Here is a 24,893-nt window from a genome sequence, read left to right as displayed (position 1 = left end):
CACAGCAAAAGCAGTCCTGAGAGGGAAGTTCATAAAACTACAGATATACCTTAAAAAAAAAAAAATCAGCCTTGGCTGGTTTTACTCAGTGGGTAGAGCAATAGCCTAAGTAATGAAAGGTTCTGGGTTCAATCCCAGTCAAGAGCATATGCCCAAGTTGCTGGCTCAATCACCAGTGTGGGGCATGCAGGAGGCAACCAATCAATGATTCTCGCTCATCATTGATGTTTCTACCTTTCTCTTACTCTCCCTTAATCTCTGAAATCAATACAAATATAGGTAAAACAACAAAAACAAAAATCAGGACTAAACTATTGAACCTTACAACTTAAAGAACTAGAAAGATAACAAGAGAAGCCCAGAGAAAATAGAAGGAAGGAAATAATAAATATCATAGAGACACACACAAAAATCAATGAAACCAAGAGCTGTTTTTTTATGACATAAACAAAATTGATAAGCCATTACCCATATTCATCAAGAAACAAAGAGAAAGGACCCAAATAAATAAATAAATCAGAAACAATAGCAGAGAAGTAACCACTGACAGCACAGAAATATAAAGAATAGTAAGAAAATCCTATGAACAACTATATGTCAACAAGCTTGACAATGTGGATAAAATAGACAAATTCCTAGGAAAATACAATCTACCAAAACTGAATCAGGATGAATCAAAAAACCTGAACAGGCCAATAACAACCAATGAAATAGAAGCAATAATAAAAAAAAAAAGACTCCCACAAAATAAAAGCCCAGCTGTGGATGGCTTCACAGGAGAGTTTTTCTAAACATTCAAAGAACTAACACCTATGCTCCTCAAATTATTTCAGAAAATCCAAGAGGAAGGAACACTTCCAAACTCTTTTTATGAGGCCAGCATTATCCTAATTCCAAAACCAGATAAAGACACTACAAAGAAAGAAAATTACAGGACAATATACGTGAAGAAAATAGAAGCTAAAATCCTCAACAAAATATCATCAAACCACATAAAGCAATATATTAAAAAGATGATAAACCATGATCAAGTAGAATTTTTTTTACAGGGTTGCAAGGCTGGTACACTATTCACAAATCCATAAACGTGATACATAACAAAAAAATTAAAAAACAAAAAATCACATGATCATATCAATTGATGCAGAAAAAGTATTCGAAAACTCCAAAATGCATTTTTGATACAAAAAAATTCTCAGCAAAGTGGAAATAGAGGGAGCATATCTCAACATGATAAGGCCGTATATGACAAACCTACAGCAAACATCATACTCAATGGGCAAAAAAACAAAAACTATTTCCCCAAAGATCAGGAACAAGACAGGAATGCCCACTTTCACTACTCCTGTTTGATACAATACTGGAAGTGCTAGCTCTAGTGACCAGACAAGAAGAAATAAAAGGAATCCAGATTCGAAAAAGAAGTAAAACTGTCCTTATTTGCAGATGACATGATACTATTCAGAAAACAGCAAAGACTCCATTAAAAAAAACTACTAGACCTAATAAATGAATTTGGCAATGTAGCAGGATACAAACTTAACACCCAGAAACCTATGGCCTTTTTATACACAAATAATCAACTTGCAGAAAGAGAAATGAGCCAAAACAGGTTTGGCTCAATGGATAGAGCGTCGGCTTGGGGACTGAAGGGACCCGGGTTCGATTCCGGTCAAGGGAATGTACCTTGGTTTCGGGCATATCCCCAGTAGGGGGTGTGCAAGAGGCAGCTGATCGATGACTCTCTCTCATCGATGTTTCTGACTCTCTATCTCTCTCCCTTCCTCTCTGTGAAAAATCAATAAAATATATTAAAAAAAGAAAAAGAAAGACAAATGAACAAAAATACAACCCCATTTACCACTGCACCAAAACAATTAAGATACCTAAGAATAAACTTAACTAAGGATGCAAAAGACCTGTACTTGGAAAACTACAGGACACTGGAAAAAGAGATAGAGAAAGATATAAACAAATGGAAGAACATACCATGTTCAAGGATTGGTAAATCAATATCATTAAAATGTCCATACTACCCATAGCCATCTTACAGATGCAACTCCTATTAAATACAAGGGCATATTTCAAAGATCTAGAACAAACTCTCCAAAAATTCATCTGGAATAAAAATAAGACCCCAAATAACCACAGCAATCCTGAGAGAGAATAAAGTTGGAGAAATCACAATACCAGATATCAAGCAATATTACCAAACCATGATTCTCAAAACTGCCTGGTACTAGCACAAGAACAGACATATGCTCAATTAATATTTTACAAAGTAGGCAAAAGCATACAATGGACTCAAAATAGCCTCTTTAATAAATGGTGCTGGGAAATTTGGTCAGATACCTGCAAAAAAAAAAACATGAAACTAGATCACCAACTTACACCATACACAAAAACAAACTCAAAATGGCTCAAGTACTTGAATGTAGGACGAGAAACCATAAAAATCGTACAAGAATCCAAAGACAGCAAAATATCAGACATATGTCATAGCAATATCTTTACAGACACTGCCCCTAACCAATGGAGACTAAGGAGAAAATAAACAAATGGGGCTACATCAAAATAAAAAGCTTCTGCACAGCAAAAGAAACCATCAACAAAACAATAAGAAAGCACACTGCATGGGAGAACATATTTCCAATGATATTTCCGATTAGGGTGTAATCTCCAAAATTTACAGAGGACTCATATGACTTAACAAAAGGAAGATAAATAATCCAATCAAACAATGGAGAAGACATAAACAAATAGAGGAATATACCAACTTCATGGATTGGTAGAATCAACATCATTAAAATGTCCATACTATCCCAAGTAACTTACAGATTTGATGCCATCTACATTAAGATACCAACGGAATATTTCACAGACCTAGAACAAACTCTCCAAAAATTCAACTGGAATTTAAAAAAATCACCTTGAATAGCAACAGCAATCCTGAAAAGAAGAACAAAGTTGGAGGGCTCACAATACCAGATATCAAACTATACTACAAAGCCATTGTTCTCAAAGCTGCCCGGTACCGGCATAAGAACTGAAATATAGTTCAATGGAACCAAACAAAGTAGTCAGAAATTAACCCAAGCCATTATGCTCAATTAACATTTGACTAAGGAGGCAAGAGTATACAATGGAGTCAAAACAGTTTCTTTAATAAGTGGTGCCAGAAAAATTGGACAGATATATGCAACAAAAAAAACAAAACAAAAAAATGAAACTAGACCACCAACTTACACCATACCCAAAAATAAACTCAAAATGGGTGAAGAACTTAAATGTAAGACAGGAAACCATAAAAATTTTAGAAGAATCTATAGGCCGCAAAATATCAGACATGTTATTTATTGATATAGCTCCTGGGACAATGGAAAATGAAGAGAAAACAAACGTATGAAACTACTTCAAAATAAAAAGCTTCTGCACAACAACAACAAAAAAAAAAAAACCATGAACAAAACAATAAGAAAGCCCACTGGAAGGGAGAACATATTTTCCAATGTTATCTTAGGTGAGGGTTTAATGTTTAAAATTTTCAGGAAACTCATAAAACTAAAGAAAAGATAAACAATCCAATAAAAAAAATGGGCTAAAGACCTAAATAGACACTTTTCAAAAGAAGACACAAGGAAGGCCAAGTGATACATGAAAACATGCTCAATGTCACTAATCATCAGAGAGATGCAAATCAAAACGACAATGAAGTACCATCTCACACCTGTTAAGAATGGCTATCATCAACAAATCAAGAAATGACAGGTGCTTGGGGAGGATGTGGAGAACAAGGAATCCTTATGTACTACTGGTGAGAATGCAGAGTGGTGCAGCCACTATAGAAAACAATATGGAGTTTCCTCAAAAAATTAAAAATGGAGCTCCCATATCACCCAATAATTCCACTTCTAGGAGTATATCCCAAGAAATCAGAAACAATAATCAGAAATAATATATGCACCCCTAAGTTCATAGCAGTTCAATTTACAATAGCTACAATTTGGAAACAGCCTAAGTGCTCATCAGTAAATGAGTGGATTAAAAAAACCTGGTACATCTACACAATGGAATACTATGCTGTTGTAAAAAAGAAGAAACTCTTACCATTTCTAATAGCATGTATGGTCCTGGAGAGCATTATGTTAAGTGAAATAAGTCAGTCAGAAATAGATAAATATCACATGATCTCACTTATTTATGAAAAATAATGAACAACATAAACTGATGAACAAAAATAGATCCTGGGGGGGGGGAGGAATTTAGAGTATAATGGAAGTAAACCTGTTATTTGCAGATTTTTAATATTTCCTACAACTTTTGTGATATTATACTATGTTATTACAGTTTTGGTAATATTATTATATTTAAAAATGTTTTTCTTGTTATAATAAATCTTTATTGTTCAGATTATTACAGGTGCTCCTCTTCCCCACCTCTCCCCTCCCCTCCACCTGATTCCCAACTCCACCCCATGCCCTTACTCCCGGCACTGTCTTCATCCATAGGTGTAAGATTTTTGTCCAGCCGAAACTGGTTTGGCTCAGTGGTAGAGCGTCGTTCTGTGGACTGAAAGGTCCCAGGTTCGATTCCGGTCAAGGGCATGTACCTTGGTGTGGGCACATCCCCAGTGGGGGGTGTGCAGGAGGCAGCTGATCAATGATTCTCTCTCATCGATGTTTCTAGCTCTCTATCCCTCTCTCTTCCTCTGTAAAAAAAATCAATAAAATATATTTAAAAAAAAAAAAGATTTTTGTCCAATCTCTTTCACACCCCTCAGACCCCTTCCCCCTGAGAATTGTTAGTCCAATCCCTTTCTATGTCCCTGATTCTATTATATTCACCAGTCTATTTTGTTCTTCAGATTTTTTTATTCACTTGATTTTTAGATTCACTTGTTGGTAGGTATGTATTTGATGTCTTTTTGTTGTTCATAATTGTTACCTTTACCTTTTTCTTCTTCCTCCTCTTCTTAAAGAATACCTTTCAGCATCTCATGTAATCCTGGTTTGATGCTGATGAACTTTAACTTTTTCTTGTCTGTGAAGCTCTTTATCTGACCTTCAATTCTGAATGATAGCTTTGCTGGGTAGAGTAATCTTGGTTGTAGGTTCTTGTTGTTCATCATTTTGAATATTTCTTGCCACTCCTTTCTGGCCTGCAGAGTTTCTGTTGAGAAATCAGCTGAGAGTCGTATGGGTACTCCCTCGTAGGTAACTAGCTGTTTTTCTCTTGCTACTTGTAAGATTCTCTCTTTGTCTTTTGCCCTTGGCATTTTAATTATGATGTGTCTTGGTGTAGTCCTCTTTGAATTCCTCTTGTTTGGGGTTCTGTGCGCTTCCTGAACTTGTAGGTCTATTTCTTTCACCAGGTACGGAAAGTTTTCTGTCATTATTTCTTCCAATAGGCCTTTAATACCCTGCTTGCTCTCTTCTTCTGGAACCCAAAAAATCCGGATGTTGGTACACTTTAAGCCATCCCAGAGGCTCCTTACATTCTCCTCACACTTTTGGATTCTTCTTCCTGCCTCTCTGGTTGGGTGATTTTTGCTTCCTTATATTCCAGATCTTTGGTTTGATTCTTGGGGTATGTTGATCTATAGTTGAATTTTTGTATATTCTTTCTGACATTGTATGCTTAATTTCTGACTGGTCCTTTTCCATTTTTTTGGCATTCTCATTAAGGTCCTTGAAGATCTCACAAAGCTTCTTGGAGGTCTCACCAAGTTTCTCAAAGGTTTTTAGAAGATTCTTGAGTAATCTTATAAATGTGATTCTGAACTCTGAGTCGTCCAGTAGTGTACTTTCCTCCATCTCTCCCATTCGTGACATGCTTCTGTGTCTCCTCATTTTGGCTGCCTCCCGGGGTTGATGGAGTGGCTTTGTGTGGTAGCTGACCTATAGGGGCCAGTAGCTCAGCTTCCCCAATCACCCAAGGTGGTCACTTTTGGTATATCCCTTTGTGTGCTGAGTGCAAAGTCTTGGTGTAATTAAGCCTTGATTTCTGTTGGTACACTGGGAGGAATTGACCTCCAGGCCAATTGTCTGTGAAGACCAGCTGTGTCTATAAAGGAAGAACTGCTGTGCTGGAGACATGCTTTGTTTCAGTGGGGCTTTGGTGCTCACTGAGTCCATCTCCAGAATGTGTCACTTATGGGTGTGAGGGGTTGAAACTGACCACTAGAAACACTGGATTCTGGATCTCCAATGGGGTGCAGATCAGCTACTGCCTGAGGCCACCCTGCAGGAGCTATAGCAAGAACTACAGTTTTCTCCTGTTTGCTTGGGACTTGGCAGTTTTGCTGCTGGAGCTGCAGTTTATATCGTTAAGCTGCCACAATACAGGCCATTTATATGCAAAAGCAGCTGTGTGGTGCCAGGGCAAGTCTGCAGAATGTGTGAGTGGGGCCTCAGGGTGGGGCAGGGTCTCAAGTAGTCACCAGGCTGGGGCTTGGCTAACAGCGATGGCTGCCTTCAGCCTTCTCTGCCCTTCTGTGTTTCCAAGTCCCCGCATTTCCAAGTCCCTGCTTCCCTGCAATCCAGCGCAGTAAACAATGATTGCTATCCGCACCTCTGCAAGAGAGTCACCCTCACTTTTGGACCCGATGGCCAACAGACCAGCTTCTCCCCGTAGGTTTCTGGGTCTCCCACATGACCCCAGAAACTGGATTTCAAAGTGATCAGGAGCTTGTTTCCCTTCGGGTTGAAAAAAAAAGCCGCGCACCCAGTCGCCCACCACCAGCCCAATTCGCGTGCCTCTGTACCTAGGCTCCTCAGCTTTTCCTTTCTCTTTCAGCCAGCCTTCCTGTGGTTTTCACTGATAGATGTCCTTTATATTAGTTTTAATTTTGAAATTGTTGTGCAAGGTGGCAGACCAGTTGTTTACCTACACCGCCATCTTGGTTTCTCTCCTAAAAATGTTTTTCTTGAAATATTAATGTTTATTGCATGTAACATTATTATACTTAAAATAATTTTTTCCTGAACAAAAATATTAATGTTTATTGCATGTAAATACTGTAGATTAAAACATATTTACTATGAAAAAAATAAAGCTGAAAAGAGACTAGACACAAGGTTGGGACTAAAACAGAGATAACATTTACATCAAATAATCTTTATACTTCAGACTAAGCAACACAAATAGCACAACACCCTTTAAGATGGAATTATTAAAGAAAGGGTGAGAAATGTAGGAAATGTAAAATAGGATGATAAGACATTGGGTTATATGAAAACACTGTATAAAGAGTAATTATAGTCTAGGGGGGAAAAACACAATAATTTAAGAAAAGGAAAGTCTTTCTCAAAAGTGAAAATTCCGAAGTAACCAACAGTTAATATCATAATAGTTTTTCTTTAAGCCTTGCTTACACATAAAAACTAAACATGAAATGCTTTAACTTACCTGCTTATCATTTATATAGTAAAGTAGAATTTAAAAATTACGACCTGGTCCAACACACTTGTATGGCATTTTTTTTAATCAGCAAGGCTATCTATGCTGTGGAGGCCTCTTATGAGGAGCAAGAAGTTCCAGCCTCACACTAGACCCTTCAGCCCAGGTTTCCATTGCTGATAAGAGAAGTCCCCATAACTTCAGGCTGTAAAAACTAATGGGGACTGGGGCTGTGTGACACAGAAGCTACCAATATCCAAGCAGTTCCTCTAAGAGGGCCAATGCATGGACTCACTTGGAGTCACTCCTTCTGAGCTCCAGAACTGGGACAGAGGTTTAGGGGGGACACAGAATAAGGAATTTGATTGTCTGTGATCAGGACAAGAACTCAGAGGTAGCTTTCTCCCAGACAAGGTTGCTCACAGGGGTCACTGTCCCTAGAATGAGACATCCTCTGTTGCAGAGCTGACTGGCAGGAGCCATATCTGAGTCTCCATTAAAGGGCTCACAATGTTTGCCCCACCTGGTAATTCCCTGAGACCTGACCCCATAGAATTTGTAGCCCCAACCAAGCTGTTTGTAGTGGCTTTTCCATATGAATGGCCTGTCCTGGGTCAGGCTTCAGATTTTCCTAGTATCTCTCAAACAAGCAGCAGCTGGCATCAGCAAGGCCCAAGTCCTGACACTAGCAGCAATAATAGCTTGACTTATATTGGGCAATAACAAGCCCAACGTAAGTAGCAGCCATCTGCAGATCATGAGTCACTAGAGTCAGTGCACCCACTGGACAGCTTCAAACCATAACAGATGACAACTCAACACATCTATGAGCAAAACACTCAAGGGTTAGACTCAGTGAGTGCAAAAGCCTCACTGAAGCAAATCCTGCTCTTGCACAAAATCTCTTCCACTGTAGTCACAGTTGATCCTCACAGATAATGGGCCTGGAGGTCAAATCCTTCCAGTGAAAGCAAAAGCAATGAAGGATCAAGTACAAGAAGAATGTGAACACAGCCCACACAGGTGACAAGGTAGGCTGAACCACTAGGCAGTATAGGATACCTATTACACAAGGCCACTCTACCAATTCCAGGAGAAATAGCAGCTCTACCTAATACTTAGAAACACAGGGAAGCATAAAAAATGTGGAGACATAGAAACATGTCACAAATTAAAGAAATGGAAGCAAGCAAACTACTGGATACAGAGTTTAAAACAATGGTTATAAGGTTGCTCAAGGATCTTTTTTAAAAAATATATTTTTATTGATTTCAGAGAAGAAGGAAGAGGGAGAGAGTGATAGAAACATCAATGATGAGAGAGAATCACTGATTGGTTGCCTCCTGCATGCTTCTTACTCAGGATAGAGCCCACAATCTGGCATGTGCCCTGCCTGGGAATCGACCCATGATCTCCTGGTTCATAGGTTGATGCTCAACCACTGAGCTATGCTGGCCAGGCTGCTCAAGGGTACTAATGAGAGTTTTATGGGGGTTGGTGAGAACATTAAGACATGAAAAAGGACCAGTCAGAAATTAACAATACACTAACTGAAATAGAGAATAATTTACAGAAGAGTAAAAAATGGCAATAATCAAATCAGTGATTTGGTATATGAGGAAACAAAAATCACCAAATCAGAAGAGCAAAGAGAAAAAAGAATCCATAAATATGAAGATAATGTAAGGAGCCTCTGGGACAACTTCAAGTGTACCAACATTCGCCATATAGGGATGCCAGAAAGAGAAGAGAGAGAATAGATATTGAAAACCTATTTGAAAAAAATAATGACAAAAAACTTTCCCTGCTTGGTAAAAGAAATAGACTTACAAGTCCAGTAAGTTCAAAGAATCCATAAAATTAGAGGAACCCAAAGAGGCCCCCACCAACATATATCACAATTAAAATGCCAAGGGCTAAAGCCAAAGAGAGAATCTTAAAGGCAGCAAGAGAAAAGCAGTTAGTTACCTACAAGGGAGTTCCCATAAAATGGTCAGCTCATTTCTCAACAGGAACTTTGCAGGCCAGAAGGAAGTACCAAGAAATATTCAAAATGATAAGTAACAAGGACCTACAAGGAATATTACATACCCAGAAAAGCTGTCATTTAGAATTGAAGGTAAGATAAAGAGCGTCCCAAACAAGAAAAAGCTAAAGGAGTTAATCACCATCAAAAAAAGTATTAAATGAAATGTTAAACGGTCTTCTTTAAGCAGAAGGAAAAAAAGATTAAAAATGTGAATAAAATGGCAATAAATACATCTATCAAAAAATGAATCTAAAAATAATTTAAAAAAATAATGAATCTAATGAACCAATTAAATGATGAATAAAACAGAATCAGAGAAAGGATACATGGAACAGGCTGATGAATCTAAGAGGAAAGTCAGGAGGGGGGCTGGAAAGGATTAATCATATAATTTATATGTATCAGAGACAGCCAGAGGTTGTCAGTAAAAGCATGAGCTCTTGCCAGTGCCCGAGCGGGCCCTGTCCCTGGCTGAGCGCTGTGCGCTGGAGGCTGAGAAGCGAGTGCTGTGGAGGACGGCCAGGATAAAGTTCCTGGAGCAGGAGGCCCTCCGTGCACAGATGCACAGATGGTTCTCAGCAAGTCCCAGGATGGCCGTGGCAAGTGGGGGCCCCTGGAGCGGCTGGCCAAGGCCCCCTCGCCCACGCCCACCCCCTGGAAGACCTCGGCCACCTGACCAGCAGCTCCCTGGCACGTCTGCCCTAGTCTGGGAGGAAGTTCGACTACAGGGTGTTCGCTGCCCTGCCTTCTTCCAGGCCTGTCTATGACATGCAGTCCCCAGATTTCGCTGAGGAGCTGAGGTGCCTGGAGCCGTCTCCCAGCCCTGGCCTGCAGGATGAGGACAGATAGGTGGCCCTGGTGCTTTTGGGCAGGCCCTTGCCAGACGCCGTGGGCCCAGAGGACGGGGCCCTGTGTAGCAGCCGCCACCCACTAAGGCCGGGGCACCGAGGCCTGGGCCCAGTGCCCTCCTAGACTAGAGGGCCAGTCCCTTCACCGGACTTAGGGTGGGGGCCCTGACAGCACCACCACCACCTTGGCCCCAAGTCTTTTAACCTGGGTGTTAGCATTTTAGAGACCCCGCAGGAGTTCTGGCCACTGACTAACAGCTCCCTCCCCAGCCGGGACCTCTTGACAAGACTGTAACTAGTGATGTGTGTACAACCAAAGACTCTATTTTGTAGTTTAAGGAAAATAAAATTGACTACGTTTTGTTTTGTTTTGTTTTGTTTTGTTTTGTTTTGTTTAAAAAAAAAAAAAAAGAGCAGGAGCTCTGCTCAGTACAACTGCTTTGATTGGTTCTGAGTCAATATATTCTTTTAAATTCTTCCCAAGTAAGCCAGGGCAGGTTCCTTCTTGAACCCTGCCCACTGTACTAACTGTTGGGAACTTAATCCAAGTTTCTCCTTTATCCTCTGCTCACTAGTTATAGGTGTCGAGTCCGAGCCCCTCTGCCTGGAGCTGGACCTTCTCGGATGTCGGGTCTTAGACGCAAAAGCCATGAGAAGTTGTGGGTATATACGAATGAGTCTTTATTGCAAAAGCCAGTGGAAGTAAGTCATCAAACAAAACAGTTCTTGATAACAGTCCTATACCACCAACCATACACTGGCTGATAAATACAGCTTTCCCACAAAGCAGCAGCACCCTTAATAACCTCTATACCTACAGCTATTATCTGAGTAGCCACAAACTGCCTCTAAACTAACTGCCTTACATCTTAGCGTTATCTGACCTCTTTAGCTCAGAGCTTCTCCTGTATCTCCTGCCCAGCACACGCTAGCTGGTTAACATCGTAGCTATATCAGACCTCTCTGTGAGTTCTTAGCCTTACATTGTAGTAGTACCAGCTTTCGGCTCCATCCAAGCTCTAGCCAATTCCCTAGCCCTCTCTTGCTGGTCAGGAACTTGAATATTATTCCAGAGACAAGAAGGCTTCATTCCAAGAGTTACATTAATCATATTTTGGCCCATGACCAAGGGGGATTATTCCAGGGATGCAAGGATGGTACAATATTGGCAAATCAATAAATATGATACATCACATAAACAAACTGAGAGACAAAAATCACATAATCATATCAATTGCTGCAGAAAAAGCATTTGACAAAATCCAACACCCTTTCTTGATAAACACTCTCAGCAAAGTAGGAATAGAGGGATCATACCTCAACATAATAAAAGCTCTATATGACAAACATACAACCAACATCATACTCAATGGGCAAAAACTAAACCAAATTCCCCTAAGAACAAGAAAAAGACAAGGATGCCCAATTTCACACCTCCTGTTTGACATAGTACTATAAGTACTAGCCATAGCAATCAAACAAGAAGAAATAAAAGGCATCCAAGTTAGAAAAGAAGTAAAACTATTCTATTTGCTGATGACATACTATACACAGAAAATCTCAAAGACACTGTCAAAAAACTACTAGACCTAATAAATGAATTAGGCAATATAGCAGGATACAAACTTAACACCCAGAAATCTATGGCCATTTTATACACAAATAATCAACTCACAGAAAGAAAAATGAAAAAACAATCCCATTTACCATTGCACCAAACAAATAAAGATACCCAGGAATAAACTTAACTAAGGATGTAAAAGACCTGTACTCAGAAAACTACAGGGCACTGCAAAAAGAGATAGAGGAAGATATAAACAAATGGAAGAACATACCATGTTCAAGAATTGGTAGAATCAACATCATTAAAATGCCCATACTACCTAAAGCAATCTATAGATTCAATGCAATACCTTTATAATACCAATGGCATAATTCAAGGATCTAGAACAAATGCTCCAAAAATTCATCTGGATTTTTAAAAATAACAGAATAGCCACAGCTGTCCTGAGAAAGAAGAACAAAGTTGGAGGGATCACAATACCAGGTATCAAACTATATAATATTACCAAGCCATGGTTCTCAAAATTGCCTGGTACAGACATATAGACCAATGGAACAGAATGGAGGACCCAGAAATTAACCCAAACCATTATACTCAATTAATATTTGACAAAGGAGGCAACAGCATACAATGGAGTCAAAACAGCCTCTTTAATAAATGTGCTGGGAAATTTGGTCAGACACATGCAAAGAAAAAATGAAACTAGATCACCAACTTACACCATACATACAAAAAAAATTCTCAAAATGGCTAAAGAATTTGAATGTAACACGGGAAACCATAAAAATCCTACAAGACTCCATAGGCAGCAAAATTGTAGGCATAAGTCATAGCAATTTCCTTACAGACACAGATCCTAGGACAAGAGAGACTATGGAGAAAATAAACAAATGGAACTACATCAAAATAAAAGGCTTCTGCACAGCAAAAGAAACCATCAACAAAACAACAAGAAAGCCCACTGCAGGGGAAAAATACATTTGCCAATGTTATCTCTTATAAGGGTCTAATCTCCAACATTTACAGGGAACTCATACAACTTAACAAAAGGAAGATAAACAACCTAATCACAAAATGGACGAAGGACCTAAATAGATACTTTTCAAAAGAGGACATTCAGAAAGCCAAGAGAAATATGAAAACATGCTCAAAGTCACTAATTATCTGAAAAATGTAAATCAAAACAACAATGAGGTACCATCTCACACCTGTCAGAATGGCTATCATCAACAGATCAACAAATGACCAATGCTGGAGAGGATGCGGAGAAAAAGCAACCCTTCTTCACTGCTGGTGGGAATGCAGGTTGGTAGAGCTACTGTGGAAGACAATTTGGCATTTCCTCAAAAAATTAAAAATGGAACCGCCATTTGACCCAGGAATACCACTTCTAGGAATATATGCCAAGAAAACAGAAACACCAATTGGAAAGGATATATGCACCCCTATGTATGTTCATAGCAGCACAATTTGCAATAGCTAAGATTTGGAAACAGCCTAAGTGCCCATCAGCAAATGAGCGGATTAGAAAACTGTGGTACATCTACACAATGGAATACTATACTGCTGTAAAAAAAAAGAAGGAATTCTTACCATTTACAAAGATGGCTGCCACAAGATGGTCAGCATGGATGGAACTGGAGAACACTATACTAAGTGAAATAAGCCAGTCAGTGAAAGATAGATACCACATGATCTCACTTATTTACGGATAATAAAGAACACTACAGCCGAAACCGGTTTGGCTCAGTGGTAGAGCGTCGGTCTGCGGACTGAAAGGTCCCAGGTTCGATTCCAGTCAAGGGCATGTACCTTGGTTGCAGGCACATCCTCAGTGGGGGCTGTGCAAGAGGCAGCTGGTCAATGTTTCTCTCTCATCGATGTTTCTAACTCTCTATCCCTCTCAATTCCTCTCTGTGTAAAATCAATAAAATATAGTTTTTTTAAAAAAAGAACATTACAAACTGTTGAACACAAATAGACAAAGAAAAGAAGCATGGAATAGACTGTCAAACTATAGCGGGAAGGTGAGGGGAGGGTGGGGGGGGGAGATAAGAGATCAACTGAAGGGCTTGTATGCATGCATATAAGCATAGCCAACAGAATCAAGACACTTAGGGCAGGGGGCCGAGGGCAAGTGTCAGGAGGTAGGGGAGACCTGGGGGAGGTCAGTGTGGGTAAAAAAAAAAAAAAAAAAAAAAAAAAAGAAGACATATGTATCGATACTAGTTATAACACCTTAAGGAATAAAATTAATAAAATAAAATAAAAATTTAAAGGGGAAAAATAAATAAAAACATTGGTACATCTGCACAATGGAATACTACACTACTGTAAAAATAGAAGGAGCTCTTACCATTTGCAACAGCATGGATGGACCTGGAAAGCATTATGCTAAGCCAAAGAAGCCACTCAGAGAAAGATAAATTTCATATGATTTCACTCTTTTGTGGAATATAATAAACAGCATAAACTGATGAACAAAAATTGAGCCAGAGAAAAAAAATATTTTAGAATATAATAGAAGTAATGATGTTATTTGCATATTTTTAACATTTCTTACAACTTTTGTGATATTATACTATATTAGTACAATTTTGATAATATATTTAAAATCTTTTATTCTTGAAATATTAATGATTATTGCATGTAACATTATTATATTTAAAATTGTCTTGAAATATTAATGTTTATTGAATGTAACAGTACATTTAAAATCATTTTTCTTATAATAAAAAAGTAATAGCCGAAACCGGTTTGGCTCAGTGGATAGAGCGTCAGCCTGCGGACTGAAAGGTCCCAGGTTTGATTCCAGTCAAGGGCATGTACCTTGGTTGTGGGCACATCCCCAGTACGGAGTGTGCAAGAGGCAGCTGATCGATGATTCTCTCATCGATGTTTCTAACTCTCTATCCCTCTCTCTTCCTCTCTGCAAAAAATCAATGAAATATATATATATTTTTTAAAAAGTAATAAAAATATAATAATTTTTAAAAATAATAAAGAAAACATAGTTATACACAAAGCATGTATTCAATACACATACTTTTTAAATTAATGGATAATGGTAGAGAATAAGATTTACAATCTCACATTACAGTAACAGCAACTAAAGTTTAGTGAACACTTACTCTGTATGAGGCATTATTTAAGAGCTTTAAATAGTATGAGGAGCCGAAACCAGTTTGGCTCAGTGGATAGAGCGTCGGCCTGGGGACTGAAAGGTCCTGAGTTCAATTCCGGTAAAGGGCATGTACCTTGGTTGCGGGCACATCCCCAGTAGGGGGTGTGCAAGAGGCAGCTGATTGATGATTCTCTCTCATCGATGTTTCTAACTCTCTATCCCCCTCTCTCCCTCTCTGTAAAAAATCAATAAAATATATTTTAAAAATAAATAAATAAATAGTATGAGGATTCACCTCATTTAAATCCCACTTTATATGATTATAATCCCCACGTTGCACATGAAGAAACTAATATACACAGAAATTAAGTAACTTGCTCAGAGTCATTCCAATATAGGAAGTGGTGCAGCCAAGATTAAAATCTAGGCAGTCTGGTTCCAGAGTTCATGCTCTTAACTAGAATTTCATACTGCCTCATTTCTGGTGTGACCTTCAAGCCCTATCCTATATAATAAAGAGGTAATAGGCAAATTGACCCTCAAGCTGTTACACAAGATGGTCACCCCCATGTGGTCAAAGATGGCTGCCACAAGATGGTCAGCAGGGAAGAGTCACTGTGGGCAATCAGGCCAGCAGGGGAGGGCAGTTGGGGGCAATCAGGGTGGCAGGGGAGCAGGTAGGTATTGATCAGGCTGGCATGGGAGAGTTTAGGGTAGGGGTGTCGAACTCAATCAGAGAAGGGGCCAAAATCTAAAATCCAGCCTAAATCGCGGGTCGAATGGTTTACTGAACAGTCATAAACTGTTATTGTGATGGAAACGCAGCGGAGTGCAGTGATGACAGCGCGGTGAGGGCCCCATTGCAAGGCCTGGCGGGACGGATTTGGCCCGCGGGCCTTGTGTTTGACACATGTGGTTTAGGGGGTGATTAGGCTGGCAGGCAAGCAAGAGATTGGGAGCCAGCAGTCCCGGATTATGGGAGGTATCCCAAATTGGAGAGGGTGTAGGCTGGGCTGAGGGACAAACCCCCCCAAGTGCATGAATTTTGTGCACCAGGCCTCTAGTTGTTCTATAATCCCTTTTACCCAACAAAGCTAAAGTAACACAAAGTTGACAGGGGAGAAAAGATAAAGAGACCAAAAATACTATTATAATGATTTTTTGCTCTGTTTAATTTATTGGATTGCAAAGAAACAATCTTGAAATGTATAAAGTTTGAGCCTAACAGAATTGACTGCTTCTCCATCATTAGTCAACATATGTTTGGTGTATTTAGAGCATCATTTTCAACCATCCTTAAGAGGCCTTGGTGAAAGACAAACCTGAAAGCTGACAAATATTATGCCGAAAACACATGAATAAAAACACCACAGTATTTATATTAAATTTTAAATTCCATTTTATAGTATTTTCTGCTTCTAAAGCCAGCCATGAAGGGTAGTATATTAAAAAATGGAAGAGAAATATGAAAATGAAAGTAATGTATTTTGTGTTCTGTGAAAAGAGTTATTTTGGATCTCAAACAAAGAGAAAAACACTGGAAAAGGTTTTCTTCCCACAAATAAAATAAGTAATATTTATCTCTCCACAATTTAGAAAGCATCTTTACATAAAATTTTTCAATTGCCAATAATCCTAAAAATGTTGTTTCTAATTAGAGATACTATATATATATCCTGGTTGGGTCAAGTAGTAGGGGGAAAAAGAGACGAGCTAAAAGTAAGAAAACCACATGAATAATTGTATAACAGTAAGCAAATGACATTTTCATGTACAAGGAAAATTATAATACAATTAAATGTTTTTATTTCAGTGACCCTGCTGTTTAACTTCCCTATATAAAAAATGAAAAAGAATATGGATAATTAAATAAATGGATCAGGTAGAAGAGAATTTACCATGAAGCGAGGGGACATTCTAGAATCTTCCTAGAACACTTACACAGAAAGTAAAATGTTAATTTTAAAATACAAACACATGCTGGGACCGGTTTGGCTCAGTGGATAGAGCGTCGGCTTGGGGACTGAAGGGTCCCAGGTTCGATTCCGGTCAAGGGCATGTACCTTGGTTGCGGGCATATCTCCAGTAGGGGGTGTGCAGGAGGCAGCTGATCGATGGTTCTCTCTCATCGATGTTTCTAACTCTCTATCTCTCTTCCTTCCTCTCTATATAAAATCAATAAAAAATATATTAAAATACAAACACACACATGTACACAAATTAGTTGTGTTATATCTAATTTACCTATTTATTTGTAAGGCTAAAATATACACTGAGTGGCCAAATTATTATGATCTCTGAACACATAATAATCTGGCCACTCAATGTGTGTGTGTGTGTGTGTGTGTGTGTGTGTGTGTGTATTAGAGGCCCGGTGCATGAATTCATGCATGGGTGGTGTCCAGTCAGCCTGGACAGGGGGAGAGGACATGGGCAGTTGGCTGGCCTGTCTGCTGGTCGAACTCTTGGTTGAGGGGACAATTTGCATATTAGCCTTTAATTATATAGGATATATACTGAGTGGCCAGATTATTATGCGTTCAGAGATCATAATAACCTTGCCACTCAGTGTATTATATAACAACCTAAACCAATCCTATCTAATAAAAGAGTGATGTGCAAATTAACCACCATTCCATTACACCCTTACACCCACAAGCCATGCCCACCAGCCACAGCCACCAGCCAATCAAGAGCAAGTATGCAAATTAACCCCAACCAAGATGGCTGGGGCCACTCAGCGAGCAGGAGAGAGGCTTGGTTTTCCCTGACAATGGAGGAAGCCAAGCTTTCTGCACACCCTGGTGGGTTGAGGTCTCCACTCAAGGCTACAAAGTTTCAATTATAGAAGATAAATAAATAGCAACAGAAATGGCTGCCTCCACAGAGCAAACAAAAGGCTTGGATCCGCTCCAGGCTACACAGTTTCAATTGTAGTAGATAAATAAACCCCAGATGCCAGGGCCTCTGTTTGGGTTGCTGGGGGCATGACCAGCTAAAAAACCACCACAGGCCCCTCGCCCAGGCCGCCCAACACCCCAAGGAATCCCAACCCTAATCTGGGACACCCTTCGGAGAAAACCAGCTGACCCCCATCCATGCACCTCTATCCTATCTAATAAAAGACTAATATGCAGATAGACCATCACTGTAACACACAAGATGGCTGCTCCCATGTGATCAAAGATCCTGCCCCCATGTGGACACAAGATGGCCACCACATGATGGCCAGCAGGGGAGGGCAGTTGGGAGGGACCAGGCCTGCAAGGGAGGGCAGTTGTGGGCAATTAGGCCAGCAGGGGAGGGAAGTTGGAGATGACCGAGCCTGCAGGGAAGGGAGAGGAGTACCCAGGCCTGCAGGGGATAATAGTTGGAGGAGACCAGGCCTGCAGGGAAGAGCAGTTAGGGGTGACCAGGCCTGCAGGGGGGCTGGCAGTAATGGATAACCAGGCCTGCAGGGGAGGGCAGTTAGGGGCAAACAGGCTGGCAGGGGGGCAGTTAGGTATCAATCAGGATGGCAAGAGAGTGGTTAGGGGGTGATCTGGCTGGCAAACAGAAGCAGTTAGGGGCAATCAGGAAGGCAGGCAAGCAGTTGGGAGCCAGCAGTCCTGGATTGTGAGAGGGATGTCCAACTGCCCGTTTAGACCCTATCTGATCTCTGAACACATAATAATCTGCCCTAAATGGGGCAATTGGACATCCCTCAAGGGGTTCCAGACTGGAGAGGGTGCAGGCTGGCCTGAGGGAACCCCCCCGACCCGTGCACAAATTTTGTGCACCAGGCCTCTAGTACTATCCATAATAATAAAAGAATAATATTCTAATTAGACCAGACATCCATCCGGCCAACCTTCTGGATGGCCTTCTGGAAGAAGCCGGGGCTGCGAGAGAAGCCTGGGTCCCAGGTGCCTGCCAGCAGCCAGGCAGACCCCACCCATGCACGAATTCATGCACCAAGTGTCTAGTTTTTAATAAAGCACTAAAATGTATAGATTCATAATTTTGTGGAGTTTTTTTTTAATCTAATCATGAATTCTGTTTGTTTGTTTTAAGCCTGACTAAAATATCTTCAATATAACAATGGTCACGTCCTATGGTTTTGTATAAGAAAACCAAAATCACAATCTACAGTTTGAATGCAATACTTATTTAAATACCAATAGCATATTTCAAAGATCTAGAACAAACTCTCCAAAAATTCATCAGGAATTAAAAAAAAAAATAGCCACAGAACTCCTGAGAAAGAAGAATGAAGTTGGAGGGAAATACCAGATATCAAGCTATATTACCAAGCCTCAGTTCTCAAAACTGCCTGGTAGTGGCACAAGAACAGACATATAGATCAATAGAATAGAACAGAGAAGCCAGAAATCGAACCAAGCCATTATGCTCAATTAATATTTGACAAAGAAGGCAAGGACATACAATGGAGTCAAGACAGTCCCTTCAATAAATGGTGCTTGGAGATTTGGTCAGATACATGCAAACAAATGAAACTAGACTACCAACTTACAACATACAGAAAAACAAACTAAAAATGGTGAAAGGACTTAAATAAAAGATGGGAAACCATAAAAATCCTACAAGACTCCATAGGCAGCAAAATAGCAGACATATGCTATAGCAATATATTTACCAACACAGCTCCTAGGGTAATGGAGACTTAGGAGAAAATAAACAAATGGGACTACATCAAAATAAAAAATTTCTACACAGCAAAAGAAACCATCAACAAAACAAGAAAGCCCACTGCATGGGAGAACATACTTGCCAATGTTATTTTGTTCTTTTTTTTTTTTTTCTTGCCATTCAGATTCCTTTATTCCTGTAGTTCTCAGCCGGGGGCTATTTTGCCCCTGCCACCAATGCTATTTCACATAAATTTTTAATCTCCAAATTTTAAAGAAAACTCATACAAGTTAACAAAAGGAAGATAAACGATCCAATCATAAAATGGATAAAGGACCTAAGTAGACACTTTTTGAAAGAAGACATATAGAAGGCAGAGAGACATATGAAAACATGCTCTAAGTCACTAATCATTCGAGAGATGCAAATCAAAACCACAATGAGGTACCATCTCACACCTGTCAGAATGGCTATCATCAACAAACAAGTGCTGGCAAGGATGTGGAGCAAAAGGAACCCTCCTTCACTGCTGGTGGGAATGCAGACTGGTGCAGCCACTGTAGAAGACAGTATGGAGTTTCCTCAAAAAGTTAAAAATGGAACTGCCATTTGACCCAATAATCCCACTTCTAGGACTATATCCCAAGAAACCAGAAACACCAATTAAAAGGATATATGCACCCCTATGTTCATAGCAGCACAATTTACAATAGCTAAGATTTAGAAACAACCTAAGTGCCCATCAGCAAATGAGTGGATTAAAAAACTATGGTACATCTGCAGAATGGAATACCACACCACTATATATAGATTTTAAAAAAAGGAACTTTTACCATTTGCAACAGCATGGATGGAACTGGAGAGCATTATGCTAAGTGAAATAAGCCAGTTGGAGGAAGATAAATATCACATGATCTCACTCATATGTAGGATATAATGAACAATATAACCTGATGAACAAAAACAGATCCAGAGACAAATGGCAGGGAAGGTGGGGGGTTTGAGAGCAACCAATGGACTTGTATGCATGCATATTAGCATAACCAATAGACAGAGACCCTGGGGCGGTAGGGGCCTGCCCTGGGTGGGATGGGTTTGGGGGAGTCAGTTGGGAAAAAAGGAGATATATGTAAAACTTAAGATAATAAAACAAACAAAAATAAATAATTTAAAAAAAAAGAAAACCAAAATCAAAATACTCTGGAATATGATAATCTTTGACATACTTTCTATCCAAACACAGTCATCCATAAGAATTTCCATTTACTTGTTATTAACTCTTACCCCTTCTTTCGGGTCTGTGTGGAGTCCTCCTCCTGCATGACCATGCCAACATGTCCTCTTTTCTATCAGCGGCCATGCCTGGAGAGCCTAGTTGAAAATGATACCAAGCATATTAAACAGTTAATTCGTGCTTTCCATGTGTGTACAATATTGCTTTGCACTTTAATATAATTGACTTTATACATCTGATTATTTTTCTTATTATTTTGCCTGTAATATAAACATTTGTATATATATATTTTTTAATATATTTTATTGATTTTTTACAGAGAAGGGAGAGAGATAGAGAGCTAGAAATGTGGATGAGAGAGAAACATCGACCAGCTGCCTCTTGCACACCCGCTACCGGGGATGTGCCCGCAACCAACGTAGTACATGCCCCTGACTGGAATCGAATCCAGGACCTTTCAGTCCGCAGATCGACACCCTACCACTGAGCCAAACCGGTTTCGGCTGCCTGTAATATAAACATTTAGAAACAAAGTATTTTTTAATACTTCACAGTCTATCTTATGTTACAGTAACTTGCATACATGTTTTGTCTCTCCTATTACATGGTAAACTTCTTAATATTAGAGACTGTCTGTTTTATTTTTATATCTCCCATGGAACATACCAAAGCATTCTGCACATGGGTAGGGTAGATTTCAATGCTTATTGGATTAGTTTATAAAGTTGAGTTATGTACAAATATTCCAACTAGACCTGAAAATACACAAACATCTTATCTATTATAATTTTTAAAGGCCTTAAGATTACTACTGTACAGGTTAAAGAAATAAAAATTATCTTTTCATGTATTGATAGATTTCTCTTTCTCTTCTATCTGCCTTAATTAATTTTTATTGTTGACATTATTACAGATGTCCTCCTTCCCTGACCCCCTTCCAACTGGCCAGCACCACACTCTTATCTGTGTCTAAGGGTTACGCGTATGTTCTTTGGGTAATCTCTTCAACTATTTTCATCCACTGCCCTCGACCTGAGAGCTGTCTTTTGCAAGTTTCCATGCCTCTGATACTATTTTGTTCATCAGTTTATCTTGTTCATTAGATTATACATATAAGTGAGATTATATTGTATTTGTCTTTCTCTGACTGGCTTATTTTACCTAGCCTTGATAACTTCCAGGTCCACCCATGCTACCGCAAAAGAGTTCCTTCTTTCGCCCGCCGGGTAGTATTCCACTGTGTAAATGTACCTACTGCTGCTTGGGCTGTTTACACAGGGTACATATATTCTTTCTGACTGGTGTTTCAAGATTCTGAGTATATAGTCCCAGAAACAGAATCGCTGGGTCAAATGGTAGTTCTATTTTTAATTTTAGGAGAAAACTCCAGAATGTTTTCCATAGTGGCTGTGCCAGTCTGCATTCCCACCAACAACGCATGAGGGTTCCCTTTTTTCCACATCCCCCCCGAAGAACTTACTGTTTGTTGATTTATTGATGATAACGACTGACAGGCATGAGATGATAACTCATTGATGTTTTAATTTGCATCTCTCAGATGATTACTGATGTTGAGCATCTTTTCATATGTCTATTGGCCATCTGAATGTATCTGCCTATTTTTTGTCATTTCAGTACTGTTAATGACACTCAAACTGAGAAGGTTGTTAACCTTTATTTTATTATCTCCCCATTGTTAATAAACAGAGACATGATATAAAATGCAAATGTATTTCTGGTAAAACAATTATTGCCAAAAATAATTGCATTAGCTTTTCAAATGAAAAACGTAACCCTTTCAAAAGAAATTTCACCCTCTCAAACATACACAAAAATGTCTTATTTTGACTCTCACTTATGTCATTTATGTATTTTAGCCCTAAAAATCTACCCATTTTTTTCTAAACATATCTTCTTTTCAACAGTGCTTTGAACATTCCATATGACCATAATTCATACAATGGCTAAAACACTTATCTACACTATAATAAAAGAGAAACATGCAAATTGACCATTACTCTGCTATGCTACCAGCCAATCAGGAGTGAGTATGCAAATTAACCCAGCAAATATGGAAATGCCTATAACAGCCAGGTGATGCTGGAGCTACTGGGGGCCCGATCAAAGACACAAACCCACAGGCCCAGCACCCAGCAACCCTAAGGCCCTCCATCATGGCACTGGGGCAGTTGGGGGCCAGATCAGAAATATTGTACAAACACGCAGGGAGGCCATCACACAGCAGCCTCAGCCCTGCCACAGTGGCACTGGTGATGCTAGGGGCCAGACCAGAAACACAAACACGGAGGGAGGCCTGCAGCCAGCAGTCCCAAGCCCCGCCACGGCGGCACTGGGGCAGGATCGGAGACACAAACTCACAGGCCCGGCACACAGCAGCCCCAAGGCCTGCCACCGTGGTGCTGGGGCTGCTGGGGGCCGGATCGGAGAAAAAAAACACGCAGGGAGGCCGGCACCCAGCAGCCCCAAGTCCCGAGGCTGAGGCGCTGGGCCTGCTTTTGGGGGGGAGGGGCAGCGGAGACACAAACCCGCAAGAAACCTGTGGAAAGGGAGATAAACTATCATAACTTTATCTCCCTTTCCACAAGGGAGAAAATTGACCGTAGTTTATTTAGTGATGTGGCCCATAGCTTTCTACAAGCACAGGGGATGTTATGACCACTCCCAGGAAGGTCTGGTCAGAATGCCATCTCCAGGGAATAACGCTACTGTGGCAATTCATCTGAGAGAGGAAACAAGCTTTTGTTGGGTTTATTCTGAAGGTCAGAGAACATGCCACCCCAGCATATGCTGTGTTGTTATACTGATGATCTTGAGCTGCAGATGCTTGAAAAACAGCAAATGCATGCAGAGTACTTCACTGAAGTCTCCTGATCTACCTAAAATTGGATCCCCAAAAGGAGCTTAAATGTCACAGGTCGTCCCCTTGATGGGGGAAGTATCATCAGACAGAGAAGACAGACTCCTGTCACAGGACAGGAGAGTGGTTGACATCACACCCAAACTTTGTTACAAACTATTTTCCCCCACCCCCATTCATCTTTTCTAAAAATCATTTACTCTCCTCTAAGAGGCCTACATCTCCCGCCCCCTTTCCCTAGGAAGAAGGTATTTAAATCTGCATTCTAAGCCACTTGAGGAGTTACTCATTTTTCCCTGGGATCTCCCACATAAACACGAGATACACATATTAATGAACTTTTGTTTTTCTCTTGATGATCTGTCTCTCATTACAAGGGCCTCCACTAAGAACTCAGAAAGGTAGAGGAAAACTATTTTTCCTCCTCTATAATCCTATCTCGGGAAATCAAGTCCCCAGCTGAATAATGAGGTTGGCTCAAGTATGAAGCACTCCCAGCTGATGGGAGGGAAGCTTCTAGGTAGAAATCAATGATATCGGTATCAAAGTGGGACGAAAGACACACACACATGGTTACTGGTGGGAGTTTAAAGTGTTTCAACTTTAAAAGTGTTTTGGAGGATGATTTGCCAAATTCGATTGAAATGTTCAAGGGACATCCAAGAGTCTTCTAGGAATCACATCTACTGAGATAAAGCACAAGTGCATAAGTCCTGGTCAGAACCCAGGATGCTACTGCGGACTCCCTTTCCACGATAGGAAAACCTGGGAACAACCTGCATTTTTAGAACAAGGTGGCATCTATACTAATAAAAGGGTAATACACTAATTAGACTGAACATCTTCTGGACGACCTTCTGGACAAAGCCATGTTGGTGGGGCCAAGGCAGAGGAGGTTAGAGGCGATCAGGCAGGAAGGGGAAAGTAGTTAGGGGGGTCAGGCCAGCAGGGGACAGCAGTTAGGGCAAATAGTCCAACAGGGGAGAAAAGTTAGGAGCTAGAGGTCGTGAGGGGTCCCAGATTGGAGGGAATGCGGGCCGAGCTGAGGGAACCCCCTTCCGGTGCACGAATTTCATGAACTGGGCCTCTAGTCCCATATAATAAAGAGCTAATATGCAAATGGTCATCACACCCTCAAGCCATCCAGGCTCACTCAACACTGCAGAGAGAGGAATGGGGACCAGCCAGG

General features: G+C 40.2%; 1 protein-coding gene across 2 annotated transcripts in view; it reads right to left on the bottom strand.

Moving 5' to 3' along the window:
• ABCB7 (ATP binding cassette subfamily B member 7) overlaps positions 1-24,893 on the bottom strand; it is a 131,404-nt gene that overhangs the window by 83,950 nt on the left and 22,561 nt on the right. The window contains exon 2 of one of the 2 annotated variants that reach the window (XM_036412626.2): positions 20,877-20,963. The exons of the other annotated variant lie outside the window; for it this stretch is intronic. Within the exon in view, the coding sequence (XP_036268519.1) occupies positions 20,877-20,963 (87 nt within the window). The remainder of the gene's footprint in view (positions 1-20,876; positions 20,964-24,893) is intronic. 2 annotated transcript variants of the gene reach the window in all.

This window comes from Pipistrellus kuhlii, unplaced genomic scaffold, assembly GCF_014108245.1.
Source record: "Pipistrellus kuhlii isolate mPipKuh1 unplaced genomic scaffold, mPipKuh1.p scaffold_m20_p_46, whole genome shotgun sequence".
NCBI classification, from domain to species: domain Eukaryota; kingdom Metazoa; phylum Chordata; class Mammalia; order Chiroptera; family Vespertilionidae; genus Pipistrellus; species Pipistrellus kuhlii.
The sequence above is the reverse complement of the archived record's forward strand: the minus strand, read 5'-3'. Positions and strand labels throughout refer to the sequence as shown.